The following is a 15,414-nucleotide window of genomic DNA, read 5'->3' on the forward strand; positions in this document are numbered from 1 at the left end:
GATACTCACTGCTAGGAGGAAAGACCAGGCCACACTCAACCCTTTACGAGACATAAGAGACTCCACACAGGTCAGCCTGAAGGCAGAAAAGGGAAGGAGATGAGGTCTCACAGGTTCACAGATCCACAAAACTAACTATTTAACTCTGCTTTTCAGGCAGTCCTACAAAACACCACCTGAGTTACAGAGCTGAAGGGTACCTCACATAACTTCAGAAGCTGCTTTCCACAATGTGTAGCCTCTGAAAGATGCACAGAAAAGTGTAAACCTTTCCAGGTTTGTATTGTTACGAGAGCCTTTTAAGATGCTAGAGTAACTTGTACCTATTCCTCGCAGACACAGAGAAAGTTCTCCTCTCTGTGTGGGTCACCTTTGTCGAGCATTATCTAATATTTCTGAAGTAACTTTTTTTTTTTTTAAGAGAGATCATAAGCCAATAAAAGCACATGGCAAATATTCTGAAATCTGAGAAATCTTGAAAGACGAAGATATAAATAAAATAGTAAGTAAAACTAACGTCTGGGTTGTGGTTTTTTTTTTTTCAATTTGTCATGTTATTTCCCCCGATATTTAAGGGAAAAAAGCGCAGAATTATACTGTCTCATATTTATGAAATCAGACATACTGCAAGCTAGTGCAATATCTATATCATCGCCTCCCCCCCGCCATCTGAAAGATGAACTACCCCATAATTGCAGATGAGGAAACAAAATTCTCTCCTGCGTTCTCTTTCATGAAAAATAGATCTGCTTTGTTCTATATTTTGGGCCTAATTCAGCAAACCACTCAAACAGATGCTGAAGTTCATCATTTGCCACTCTACCACTTATGCATCTACTCAAGAATATGCCTGAAGTCAAGCACATGCACAGTGCACCGCTGACCGTGGACCTTATATCTTTCTGTTAATTTCTGCAACTATTCTAATTTAGTGATGTGAGCGTACAAGGAAGTAACACATTTTAAGAACTTCTAGCACACACTGGCAAAAATGAAATTTGCACTTGCCTATCCACATAAATAATCTGCATGATTATTAAAAAGTAATAGCTAACTCTTGATATCTTTCAGAAACAGCTTAACTCTAACAATTACTTTAAGATGTCAGGATAGTGAAATACTGTGGCATGAACTTCTCCTCTGTACGAGTGCCAAGCAACCAAACCTGGAGCTGAAATACTGCTCCCCCACAAACGAAACAGGAAAAAAAAAAAATGCTGCTCATAAGCACACAGTATGTCAGATATTATTTGTAGAAGCTATTCAGTAAGTAATTTCAAATAAGTAAACTGCAAAGAAACCACAGGATGTTCACAAACAATTTGCAAATAGAAATGGAAGAGGAATTCATTAAATAAATTATTTGCTATAAATTATTCACCTACCTCTAATCTTACTACCACTTAGACTATAAAATTCATGCCATAAAAGATACAGGATACCTAACAAGGCATCATTAACTTATGCATTTCCCAGTGCCGCTTTATTTTGACTGTCCAGTTAGATTATTGCCTTTTAAGACAGCCTTTTGTCTTTAATGTACTTTGACTGTAATACGTTTCTGTTTTAAAAGCTGAGCTAAGGAGACCTGGTCTGATTTTAGACTGTGATTTGATTTTGAGTTCCAAGGCTGAATAACTCTCCCAATCTGAGAGAAGAATCCAAGCTGTTCTCTGAGCAAAACCAAAACAAAAAAGGCAATCTTACACAGTTGGCTAATTACATGAGAATTCCACAATTGGGGTCCATTTCACGTAAATTCAAAGTTAGGAGCAGGCATTTTTTTGTGTCTGTATCGAGCCACGTAGTGAACATTATCATAAAGGTGAGAGATGCAGGAGGCACGTGTCAGAGAGCCAAGGGGCGAGGGGGAGCTAGGAGCGGATCACAGGCAGGGGATGGCAGTGGCTCTCCAGGACCCACTGGCTCTGGATCACAGGGTCAGCAGCATCCCCACCTGAGTCTCTTTTCCCCACCTGCAGCCACAAGACAAGCTGCCCCATGCGCCCTGGCTATACGGCCAGAGGAAGAAAATCCAGAAAGAAACTTCAAATACAGTATACAATTCTTTTTGCCCTGAAAACAAAATCTCAGAAAGGGTTCTCACTCATAAGCAAGGACAAAGGCAGCTTTTTCATCTTGTTTGTGTCCTGACTTGTTCTAAGCGACAGCCATACTCCACTACTTCTCAGGCCTCTCAGTAGTTGTTTTATTTTTTTATACCATATTTGTTTACTTTTAATTAAAATGATGATGATTGTCACTGAATTTCTCTGTTGAAAACTGATGCAAACTGTGGTTATTTTGTTATGGAAGGAAGTGTAAAAAGGTTCTTGCAGTTGTCAAAATAATCTCCCATTTGTCTCCAGAGTGAAAGCTATCGCTGCTGTTGGCAATGGGTTGTGATTAAATGCTACACCTCATCAACCATACACATTTTTACTCCTTGGAATGAAAGAAAAGTTGGTTTTGCAGAGCTTCGTCATCCTGGACTGACTCGCAGCAGGCTTAGTCCTTGGCCCAGCGGATGTCAGGTGCATTTATCACGGCCCAGCACAGCACAGTGTAGCTACACACAGTGTTGTTACACACTAGTATTTCCACAGTTCTTATGAGTGCTTTAAAAGGCCCTCAGCACAGGGACAGAGGAGGCAAAGGGCACAGGGTCCACTCTCATCAGAGACCTCTTGAAGACTCTGGTCCCAGCTCCTGACCCACAGACCTTAAAGTCTAAATCAGCTTTACCATGGCAGCTGCTACATCAAACACGGGGAGAATAGCTATGGCACTGCTGCCAGGACTGCCTCCTCTCCTTGCTTATTTTCAACGCATCGGCTCAGCTGTTTAAAAGGAACCTGAGGGAATTGAGTGCTTAATTCACATAGGTACCTTATAAAATACCAACTGTAACAGACAACACTATTTTTTTTTTTTTTCATTTCCAGAGTGAAGCTACAGCATGAGTAGAGAGTGGATAAGGAGGAAGGGCTGCATTTGGCCAGATGGAGACCAAGGTTCCCTTGAACAACAAAGACAATCCTTCAAAGCGCAGGAGGACCAGATCCACTCTTCTCTCTCTAGCAGTGCCCTGGCTAGCACATCTCCACCATCCATGGCAAAACTCACACAGAAATACAAATGGAAGGCAGGCCAGCCCTGAGCCTCTTGAGCCAAGCCTGAACACTAAGCTATCCCCGGCTGGTCTTGCAGCAGAACCCAGAGGTACAAGGCTTCCTCCAAAATGTCATCAAGCCACAGATGGCTTCAGACTGCCACCAGCATCACAGACTGCACCCAGTATGTGAACAGGCACCTAGGTGGAGGCAAGGAGGACAGATGTCACACACATGCTCTCCCCTCCCCAGTGCCCCCAGGGCCACCTCTCCAGTGGTCCCGTGCATGACTTTCATTGTGGAGGTGGCCAAGGCAACGATGAGAGAAGAACCACATTCAATGTAGTTACTGCAGGTAACAACCTGCAGTAATCAACAACCATCCAGGAGCCACTCCCATGAATACTCAGGAGGGAAAGCATTCACCAGGCCACTTCCTAAATCAGTGGGAAGGCAGCATGCTCCCACGGACAAGACACGGGGCTGGCAGTCAGGAGATACAGGCTCCAACCCCAGGCTGGCCATGGGAATCCTGCATGACTGTAGGCATGACACTTCCACCTCTGGGGCTCAGTTTTCCCGTCGTCTGCACAATAGTCTAGATCACATGGCTGTTACCTTACTCAGTGGAGAGGAAGATTATACGAAGATTAGCGTTAAAAACGTGGGTGGGTGGAGCGCAGCATAGATATGAAATGTTCTGAAAAATATGTGGGCCTCCATCTTCATGCTCCTCATCTCCTTCTACAAAGTAGTCACTCAAAAATAACATACGCTTCCTACAAAGGCAGCACGCATCAGACACATGTATATTTAGATCACTGTGCAAACAATTACCAACTTTTGTCCAAGGCAGAAAAACAGTACCCTGTGTTACAGAAGGGGAGAAAGACAAAAGACATCTGAAGTCAGCCTGGAGCAAGGAAAAGGAAAGGATCCAGATCTCTGGGACAGATTCAGCTGTGGTATAAATACTGATGCTAGCCCCACTCAGGAAGGTCAGGAGCAAATGGCAGAGCTCTCATGAACCTCAAGTGGAGGTCCATCAGGTGCTAGATGTATATAGGACAAGCACTCATCTTCCTGCATGCCAAACAACTCATTTCAAACCCCTAAACAAACAGCAGGACACTGCAGCAGAAGCAACCCCCAGGAAGGACAAGACAAAACACCTTTTCAGTCATTTTATTTTGCAGCTTTTTTTGGCTCACTAAACTATTCTCCTTGCCTGGCTGAGGGTGCCACATGCTCTTTTTCCTCCCCTAGGAGACATCAATCTATCACTAGGGCCACTCACTTGCCCCTGACCACCACACCACATGTTTTCTACCCCTTCTGCACGGAAATGGCAGCACAGAGACCCACTGGCAGCAGGTGGGAATGGAGCTCACATCTCCTAATCCCCAGTGCTCACAGCGTAAAGAAAGAAAGAAAGGTAAAAAAAAAAATAAAAAGGGCTCCCCCCGCCTCCCTAGCGCCTGGTTTCTCCCTTACGTGCATAGCATGACTGCCGCTGAATTGCAGCCTCAGAAAAGGAAAGAAAGAGGCCCCCAAAGTCAGCCAGGAAACCCACCGTCCATTGGCTTCCCTCCACGCGAGGCGAGCGGGCTCCTTCTGCTGCAGTGACTTGGCAAGCACACCTCGCTCTGACTCAGCACCTCGCCGGCACCTCCTGTCAATTATTCCCACAAACTGCTGACGCCGGAAGGGCTATTTGCAATTAGGATGCAACACGAGCTGGTGGTGGCTGTGGGATGCCACAGCTCCCTTCCTTCACCTGCAGCGGGCTGACTCGGGGCTGGAGCTCCCAGGGAGGGCGAGGAGGGTGAGGGTTAGTGCAAGAGGGCTGGAGGATGGGGACCGGGGTGGGTGGAGGAAGCCTGCTCGCGTTGTACCTTTTCTGTGGATAAATAGGACTGCTGCCATCAATGTGGCAGCCGAAATGCAGTCTTACCCAAAAAAAAAAAAAAAAAAAAGGCAGCCACTGGGAACAGGGACGAGAGCAGCAAGAACAGATGAGACTATGCAAAAAAGCTGCTGAAGAACTAACTAACACAGAGCATTCCCCAAAGAACAAACAAAACGCAGCCTTGCTGCAACTCCATGCAGCTGAGAAACACCAGCCTACACTCCGTGTCCGAGGCGTTTTCAGCGCAGGAGAGGGAGGCGCTGATTGCGGATGAGTCCCATAATAGGGGCCCAGGGCACACCAGCTGTTTCAGGGGCAAAAGAAAGGGCTGCCCTTGACAAGCCAAGGACACGATGGTTCTGCAGACAGACTGAGGCTATTCTGTCCCTCTGCCAAGTAGCCAAGGTCCTCTCAACCTCTCCGAGCCACTAGCTTCCAACACACAGCCAGAAAGCCAAGCAGGCTTGCAGCCTAGCAGCTTCACAACAAACGGAGACCATCAGGCATCAAGCCCTGTCAAATAGTAAAGTTCAAACACATCCTCAGCCACAGAAGCAGCCCAGTAGCCACATAAACCCAGCAGAAGCCCTCTGGCACCTTCTCTCACAGGGCTTCACTAAAACAACAGGATTTGCCACCCACCCCACTCTCCTTCCTCAGGGGTCACAAGGGGCTTCAGGCCCCCCTTGCTGGCACAGGCAGTGAGAGGCAGCAGAGTGAGCAATGCACAGGAGCCAGGGGGACCCAGAGCATTCCCTGCAGGAGCACCCATGGACCTTTTAACCAAGAAGCAGAACTGTATTTTCTGAGATATCACTTCAAAAATGAACATTTCATAGGGAGCGGCTGATCCTGACAGACTGCACGGGAACACAGGTTGGTGCAGGTGGGCATGAAGCTGGAGCAAATGGTTACAAGGAGCACCTAGGGTCTGATGCTGAAGCCTGCAGTGAATTGGTCCCTACAACATGATGCAACAACAGCTTTATACAGTGCAGGAATGGGTTGAAATACCCATGCTTAACCCAATGGTTAAGGTGTCCAACACATCTTGTAGTCTGTGGTCCCACAGCTGCAGAATTCATCACAGGCTGACGTCCTGCCTGGAAATCCCAAGTGGGCAAAAGGGCAGAGACATCAAACTGCAAGATGAGTAACGCACAGATCCCATCTAGATAGCCAAGGCTGAAGAGGGAGAAAAGTTAACTAAAAACCAAATCTCACTACAGTAACCTGGATTTACCAATGGCCTCCTGATCAGGAAGGGAATATCTACTGCACAGCGCAGAGGGAAAACAAAGGAACAAAGTCAAAGAAAACAGCAAAAAATGGTGACCTCAGCAACATGTGCAGGAATTAGCGAAGTGTCTCAGCGGGTTACAATTTTGCAGTGTCTTAAAGAGCGTAGGTAGGGCTTGGAACAGCCAGTCCCAGGGCACTCAGAAGCTAAAACACCAACTGATGCAAGGAGCAACCTGAATTACAGAGTAACAGTGACTGCTACATAATCAAATTTAACAACCCGGTAGGAAAAACAGCACCAGAACTTTGCACGACACCTCTTACACATTATAGAAGACAATCACAAGCAAAACAGTCATCACACCCTAACTCCAAAAGCAGGGGATTTAAAGTTGTTACACTCTGTATGGCGGTTCATTGAAGCAATCTCGGCATTGTCACTGAAAAGGTACTTGGTGCCCCTGAACAAAAAAAAAAAAAAAAAAAAAAAAAAAACTGCTGAGAAGCAAGAAAGCACGTTGTACGGTCAAACAAAAGGAACAAGAAGTCATTCAGTCTAAGCAATTGCTGCATAAGATGGTAGCTAGGAAGGCTGAGAACAAAACTGAAGGCCAAATATCAAAAGTCAAGAACCAAACAATCATTTCAGTATATTCAAAGGACAAGTCCAGAACCGCTGAGCAGCAGGAGAATGACATTTCTCAAGTGGCTGGGCTGCTAGCAAAGACATGCAAGCTCTTGCTAAGTCAGGTGTTTCTTGAAGTTAGCAATGTTTTCCTTAAGAGAGGGTACGGGCTAACCTGGAAGTTGCAGCAGGGATCGGTTAAACCTATCAAATTCCCTAAGCCCCTCAAAGTACACGCTAGGAGACAAAACAGCTTGATCTCTGCTCAGAGGAACTTGTGCCCCTTCAACCCACTCACATTTTGGAAGGAAAAGAACAGGACTATGCGATTAATTTGCCATCGCTTCAACGTGCGCCTGCTAAACCATTCCAGGCAGAATGCCAGTTCAGCGCCAGCCCCGTCCCCTGCTTGCCGGGGGTGGGACACCCCCTCCTTTGTCTCCCCCCTCCCAGTGGGGCTCATGCCACTCAGCTTCAGGCTGAGTCTGGAGCTGCTGCCCCACTGTTCAGTGCCCAGGCTCACAGGGACAGGAGCCCCTCTCCCCTTGCCCTTGCTCTGGCCCTGATTACAAGGGATTACACCCAGGTTTCATACCAGCTCTGGGGTGGTTTAATCCATTCCTTAATATCTGGGAAAGAGACAAGGAGCTGGCAAAGTGATTTGGGCTGGCTGAGACAAAAGGAGATTGAGAGAGACTTCCAAGGGATCTGACAAAGCTCAGCAAGTGGGCAGCATAATGCAAGATGAAGTTCCACATTACCAAGCGGACAGTAATAAGAACTTGAGAGAATAATCTGAACTACTCTTATACCATGGGGCTCTAATTCAAATGTAATCACTTGAGGAAAATATCTTGGTATCACTGTGAACGGCTCAATGAAAACATCTGTTCAACATACAATGGTGGTCAAAAAAGCAAGCAAGCTGTTAGGACGTCTAAAGGCAGAGGCTGAAAAGGATGATAGAAGTATTAAAATGCCACTGTGAATACTGACAGTGCACCCTCAGCTGGAATTGCTGCAGTTGCTTCTGGATGGCACACCTGAAAATACAGAAGGCACGGAGATGCTTCATCATGCACCAGTCAATAACACTTACTGGTCAAGCACAGTTAAAACTGGGACAATTTTTAAATTAGGAGCTAGAAAGAAAGGAATTATCAAACGGGTATGAAGAAGCGAACCAGGTCTTTCTATGTTTTTACCTTGTTTTGTGTTTTTTGTTTTTTTTTTTTTTGTTGTGTGTTTTGTTGTTTTTTTGTTTTTGTTTTTTTTAAGAGAAAGACAAAAGGTTGTTCTATACAACTTGGGGGGGGGGGGGGGGGGGTGGAGGAGGGCATCTGTTGTTCCGATTGGTGAATCCAGCCAAAACCACCACAAGCAGGAAATGTGACCAGACATAAGGAAACTACTACGATTTTCCTTTCCTTTTCTGTTTTTACTTTTTCTGCTTATTCTAAACACAGCCCATAACTAACTACCAGAAATGATTAGCCCGTGTTATCATAAAGTCAAAAGCTCAGCAGAAATAAGAGGCCTGTGCATTTATAAGGATATTGGGAACATCCATATATATGTCAGGTAGAATGAAAAAAAAAAAGAAGTCAAAAAAAAAAAAAAGAAAAGAAAAGAAAAACCATAGCAGCACTACACCCTCATGCTTCCAGGCATTAGCCAACTTCTAATTAACGAGGATTAGGAAGTAATCTCCCCAGTGGGCACGCAGAGAGGGTGTACCAACCCACTTGCTCCTGGCAGACGCTGCTTAGATGCCAGGCAGGGGAAGAGCTGAGCCTGGACAGCCCACCCGCAGCAGCCCATGCCCTTTGGGAGGCTGAGGTCTGGGTGCCCAGGGGACTGCACACCAGCCCCCCCCAATGACTGAAGGGGCTGCAAGAGGGGGCTCGGTCACCCCAGCTCAACCTCACTCCTGGCAAGGGGGAGGGTCGGGGAGGGGGGGAGCGGGAAGTGGGGCAGAGTTTTGCATCTGTTGCTTTGCAAGCAGAGGGGGCTTCCCTGAGGAAAGGAGAGGGGATGGACATGTATTCGCTCTGCATTGGTAGGAGGAATATATATATGACTTAGTACATTTTACAGCAAGGAAGCGGAGCATGGGCACCTCCTGAAATTAAGAGAAAATTGGCTTGAGTAGGCTTTCAAGTCCAGAGCAATACATACACTGACTTCCTCCTAGGGCAACCTATAGCACTGGCATGGCACCAGACTCCTCTTTGCTAAATATTTGGTACCAATTGCTCCCTGTGGGGGTTTTGGCACCCCCAGTTGAAGCATCCAGTGTTGGCCATGCTACCGCAGACCAGTGGTCTGACCTGTCCCAGCACCGCTTAGACAGGTCACTGCAAAAACACAGCACACATTTTAAACAATGTGTTGTCCCCTGCCCCTAAAATGACGTTCCTGGCTTCAGCATTCCGAGTAAAACTGAAGCCCAGATGTAACCAAGTGGAGTTCAGACATCAGCTTTCTCCTGCTGATGCTAGTGAAACACAATCGAGCTCACGTTCTCGTAGCAAGGTTGACTTGTGAAGAAAAAAAAAAAAACCACCCACACAAGTTTTTATCCCTAACCAAGCAATCCAATCAACCTAATACTGAAATTACACTTGAAGTTACCTTCATGCAAATATGCAAATGCACAAGTACTGCTGTGGTGCCAGGGAGAGCTGTGGCTCTGCACATGCATGAGCGATAAGAGGCTGAGCTCGATCTGCTTGGTCCTGTTCCGACTTCTCCAGTGACTGCTCCAGAAGGGTAAACAAAGATTAACAAGGAGGCTGCATTTCTTAAATAGGAACTCCTCTTGTTTCATACGCCATTTTCTGCTTCTTTTGGTGCGAACAGTGTTCTACAGCATGATAAATAAGGAAAGGACGTGGGCAATGCCACGTGTGCGTACATGGCACTTGCATACCTGTGTCAAGGTGGCAAAAATAATGGACAGAGACTGTGCACAGATACCACCAACGACTGCAAGTTAGTTTTTGTCACTGCTGTTTTTAAATGCCCTGTAGAAATAAAAAATAGCAAACACTAAGGCCTTTACCATGGATACTTACACTAAACCAAACCTTATAAAACGTGGGATGTTTTGTAAAATCGTAACTGTGTTTCAAAAGAAACACAGGGGAAAACTGAGAAATACAGAAACATCCAACTTAAGCCTCTTTGGGATGGAGTTTCGACTTTCAACATCAAAATATTTTTTTGTTTAGAGTATTTTTTTTTGTATTATAATAATACAATTCCACAAAGAAACACAATATTGGCTGTCCTAAGATGGAATTCCTCTCAAAAATTTCCGTTCAAAACCATCAAAGCATTTAACTTCTACTTCCATCCCAGACTTCCATCCCAGGATGAAGGCCAATTCCTCAATTCTGATGAAACAGAGCATTTGTCCTTAGCCCAGATCAAGCAATGAAAAAAAAAAAAAGCAGAGGCCAGAACAGACACGAGTGACCTCCAAAACCAAAGAGATTAAAACATACAAGAAAAAAAACAAACCAAAACACAACAGTTCACTGTGCATAATTAATAATGGTTTGCGTCTCCTTTCTCCTTGATGCATAAGACATGAAACATTTATGAGAGAAAAGTGGGGTGGTGTACGACTAGGAGCCCCATAATTGTGAGTTCTCTGAAGGAGAGGCTGGGCAGATGTCCTGCCTGACAGCAAGAAAATCATTTCATCTCTGTACACTTCAGTTTTCCGTGCTATGAATCAAACTGACTGCCCTCACAAAGTAAGTTTGGAGAATCTCAATTAGTTAATGTTCGTAAATGACTGTGCAAACACAAGCTAGTATTAACCAGGGAACTGTCTTTGCTACACTACTGTCTGTTAAACAACCAGGAGGTAAATTTCTCTCTGAACATTTACAAAAGGGAAGGCAGCATTAATGCTCCACAAGGAGAAAACTACAAAGAACAGATTTTCAGTGCATGCACTTCTTCTTGAAATAAACTGTGTTAAAAGCACTTTACTTAAAAAGCACAATGATAGTAGCATCCTGCTAAATATAGATGACTCACCACAATTTAGTAGTGAACATCCTTAAAGAGTACCATTACAATAGTCCTTAACCTGACGCATAAATTTAAGCATTCTCCTGTGGTTACAGTTTGGACCAAGACACTCAAGACAACTACCAGCGCCCGCTGACCTTCAGTGGGTCACGAAACCTGTCTGAGCCTCACTTTCTCCATCTGTACTACCAGTATAATAATAAAAACACATCTCCCCAATGAAGGCAGGAAAAATGATTTTTAAGTTTCTTAATTGTTGTTTTTACCATACTTTGTAGATCCATATTACGATTGAGCAGCTAAATATAGTGGTTCTCGAGCCTCTTTGAGATCTCTCAGAGAAGGGCATCTTACAAAAGAAAATCGGGTTTTAGGCAATACTGAAGAAACAGAGGTAAAGAATCAGTTTCCAAAATAAGGGAAGGATGCCCACTTCAGAGACGCAAGAAGTAGTTAATGCATCTGTGCCTACCGCTGGGGACCAAGGTCAGGTCGTGAGCAAAATGATTTATCTACACGTCACAAAACCACACAGCTTGACACAAATGGCAATCTGTTCCAAAAAAAAGAAAAAAAAAAATGCATAAGCATGGAAAAGCGACGGACTGCCCCAGTCCTCTCTTGCTGGGGCTGAAGACCTGGTGCAGGGCTGGGGAGGAAATGTGGGCAAGCACGAGGGTGCTGCAAGGCCGAAACTTAAACGCTCAGTTTCAGCTGTGCTAACCTCACACTGGCAGGAGGGTGACTCCAGGTGAAGACTAGAAAGACCAACCTGTGTGAAACGTTGCGGACCAGCAGCTGTTGCACTGATGGCAGGCATGCACCGTACCACCCCCCACCACCCTCCTCCTTGCCCTGATCTTGCAAGATCCAGCTTCAACGGACCCTAACACGCTGACATCTCACCTGTTGCAATACTGTGTCACAGGATCCAAACACCATGCAGTTGAAGGAAAAAAAAAAAAAAAAAAAAAGTTGGTTCTGCAGTTTAGCTGTACTCGATGTGTGATTTCTAACACATTTGACAACTTGCAGTGTGCTATTTGTGGCTATGCAGCAGGATTGATTTGCAATCACAAATTCGGTTTCAAAGCTCTAAACAGAATTCCCCGCTATCTTTCCTTAAACTTCTCTGGGGAGCCTGAAAAAAAATATTACGCCCGCAAAAGTTATTATGCTCATAATGCTTTAGAGGGAAAAACATAGATGCTGCCCCTGCCCCAGGTGCATTAAACATGGGTATTAGAGGCCCAAAGAAAGCAGTCATCTGGCTTCAGTTAAAAAGAATCATTGCCGTTCTACAAATCCAAAACAATGTAAGAAAATGGGACTATAATACTTGATTGACATTTCACTACAAAGTCTGACTATTCTACCATAAGCATAAAGTGTGAGAATGACAAAATGACCTCCAGGGACCTTTTTCCCCACCGCTTTTCATTTGTTTGGCATTAAGTATTTCTTCCATAGATACACTCTTACAGCTTCGGACCCCTTAACTTTTAAACCTTTCACCTCTCATTTAGGTATCACTTTGCATATGACACCGTTGTTTTTATCCTCTATCCTCTAAACCAATGTAAAGCCTCTGAAAGGGAAAGAAAATAATAATAATAAAAAAAATCACTCTTCCTAACCAGACTTGGCAACCTAGAGCAGAAACACACTTAATGATCTTCTGCAAATGTTGTTTAGAAGAAACTCTCTCAATTTTATTTCAGCTTTCCTGGGTGTCTGTCTGTTCCTTGTTGCTTATCAGGGTTTTCTTTTCAAACTCAAGAACCACCAAAAACATGGCCATACTGTGTAACCCAGAAGTAACTGTGTACTACAGCTGTTTTAATCTACCACTGTCTTCTAAAGACTTTTCCTAAGACAAAAATTAAAAAAAAAAACAAACAAACTTAAGACACAGGTGGTTCATTAAGGTAATCTTTAAGCCTTAAAATGAAGTGCAAGAAAAAGTATTACACTATTGCAGAAAAACATTTCATGGAAAGGTGTGTTTTTGTTCCTAGTTGCCCCCATTGTCATTGTCCCCACATGCCCTCAACCAAAAAAAAAAGAAAACTAAACAGAGTCAATCTTTTTGCCTAAAGAGATAATTAAACGCCCCTTTAATTTTAACTTCAAATCTGGTTACTACTACATGTTTTCACAGGGATGTTACTTAACAGAAACACTTCATCACTTATACGCCTCTAACTGCTGTAGGCACAGTAACTTTGTAGACAGTTACACCTTTGCAATGTCTGCAGACAAAAAATTGTGGCATTGAGAACCTGAAAGTCACTGAACTCACTTTTCAAACAGGAAAAAGTTCAAAAAGTAAACAAATAGCATGAAGTGTGAAACAGCTGAGATTATTTCTTTCAATTAAGTGCTAATAAACTTTTTTTTCCCCCGTAATTCATTTCTTTGAAGTCAGCAGGTGCAATTTCCATTTAATGCACGTGACTCAGACTCCCAAATGTTTTCTGAGGATGAGGCTCAGAGTGCTTTTGGGGCTGAGGCATTTGTGAAAAGTTCACCTTGACCATCACAAGACTTGTTTCTCAGCGGGCCCTGGGCAGAGAGGAATGGCCTGCTGCGTCTCGCCAGGCAGCGAAAGCCAGGCGCTGCCACCCAAGCAGCAGACTCCATCCACATCCAGACTGTGAGGAAGTTTCATCCAGACCTTGCTGAGATGTCTCTTGTGGGAGAACCTGTCATTTCTTGCTGCCCCCCCCCCCACTCTCTCAGGGATCACTTGCAGCAGGTTTCCCAGTTTTCCAGCCGTGAAGGTGGCCAGCAGCAGTGCCCAGCTGGCTCAGTGGAGCTGTGCATTGCTCACTGCTGAGCAGACCTCTGCAAAAGTACTTAGTGGAGCTCTGCATAAGTGAGCAGGCCTTAAGAAAACTACCTTGGGGACCTCAGTAAAACACAACTGAGCAGGCCTGCTTTTAAGTTCGGCATTACTTGAAAGAAGGCACATTGCCACCTGATCAACAGATGAGTCTGAACATTTTGCACTTTGTAGTTTCTACTGTCGCCCTTACCGCAGCACCTCCCAGTGCTCTCCAGCAATGCACTAAGTGATGCCAGTAGCATCTGTCACATGCAATTCATTCCCTCTCCACACAGAGGACCAGGGTACACACCTTGTTTCGGAAGGGCTTCTGGGAGCAGGAGGTGGTGGAGTGGTTTTGGGTCTTTCCACACACCCAAGGGTAGGGACTTATTTTAGAGCAGAAAGAGCCTGCCGTAAGCTTGGGAGGAGGAGGCAGAGGGAGGACCCCCGGGGGACACAGAGGGCTCCGGGCAGCCTGTCACCATCACTGCAGAAAGTTCCCTGCTGCCTCAGGGCCTGAGTTTTCCACCCAGGTGAGCTTATCAAGGGGTTAGGCCCAGACAACCCAACACGATGCGAAGCCCAGTTTTAAAGCAAGTTTTACAGCCCCGTAAGGAACAGCAGGGAAAAAAAAAAAAAAAAGAAAAAGAAAAAACATATATAATAATAGGAAGAAGGATGGTGCAGGGAAGCAGCAAAAGGAGCCGAGCAGAGCAGCGCTCCTTCCCCACGCCTGCCTGCAAACAGCACTCACCAGCCGCCGCATTTCCGAGCATCACCGGTGGGACCGCAACCAGAGCAAAAAAAAAAAAAAAAAAAAAAAAAAAGGGAAAAAAAAAAAGGAACTTCCCCACCCGGCTCGGGGGACGGGGCATCGCCCTGGGGTCGGCGCCGGGGATGGGGCGGGCGGGGAACCCGCCCGCCCCATCCCCGGCGCCGACCCCAGGGCGATGCCCCGTCCGTGGGTACCGTTCCCCGCTCCACCCGTGCAGCACTCACCTCGCAGGGCCAGGAGCGCGGCCAGGGCTACCGGCACCCACCTCCCGCCGCCGCCGGGGCGCCGCCGAGTCATGCCGGGCCGGGCGAGGGGCGCAGAGCGGGCCGCCGAGCCCCCGCCTTTCCCCCGCAGGTGCCGCCGCCGCCGCTGGTGGTGGTGGTGCCGCCGCCGCCGTCCCGGGACCGCCCGCTCCCGGCGAGGCTCCGCCGTGCCCCAAGTCCCGGTAGCCCGGGGAGGGCGGCAGGCGCGGCGGCCGGCCCGAGAGCGCAGCCTGGCGGCCCCCAGCCGCCCCCGCAACCCGCCGGGCTGCGGCTGTCACCCCCAGCACGTCCCGTCCCAGTACACGGTGGCACATCCCACCCGCCTGCCTTCTCTGCGCGGGGCACACACAAATTGCGGGTTGCCCCCCCGCCCCGCGCCTCCGCCAAGCCGGTGCCGCTGCATCCGTAGGGATGCTCCACGGGCCAGGGTGAGGAGCGGCGGTCCGGCACAGGCTGGAGATTGCACCGCCGCAGCTTCTCCCTGTCACTGGGGGCTTCTTCTCCCCAGGACCTGCCTATGGCTGCGTGGAAGAAGAGGGTGGCAGCACCCGGCAAACGGTTTGGGACGGGCGGCATGGGGCTGGGCACCGCTGCAGCACACAATATAAAC

At 46.6% G+C, this 15,414-nt stretch overlaps 1 protein-coding gene across 3 annotated transcripts in view; it reads right to left on the bottom strand.

Moving 5' to 3' along the window:
• The window catches only part of IGSF11 (immunoglobulin superfamily member 11), a 110,006-nt gene extending 94,845 nt beyond the window's left edge, over positions 1 to 15,161 (bottom strand). For 2 of the 3 annotated variants that reach the window (XM_063351451.1, XM_063351468.1), the window contains exon 1: positions 14,766 to 15,161. In XM_063351451.1, coding sequence (XP_063207521.1) covers positions 14,766 to 14,838 — 73 coding nt within the window. In that variant the 5' untranslated portion in view covers positions 14,839 to 15,161. Of the gene's footprint in view, positions 1 to 14,520; positions 14,540 to 14,765 lie in introns of those variants that run through there. The other variant, XM_063351459.1, reaches the window with a different exon arrangement.
• Positions 15,162 to 15,414: the final 253 nt, after the last annotated feature.

Source organism: Chroicocephalus ridibundus, chromosome 1 (assembly GCF_963924245.1).
Source record: "Chroicocephalus ridibundus chromosome 1, bChrRid1.1, whole genome shotgun sequence".
Classification (NCBI taxonomy): Eukaryota; Metazoa; Chordata; class Aves; order Charadriiformes; family Laridae; genus Chroicocephalus; species Chroicocephalus ridibundus.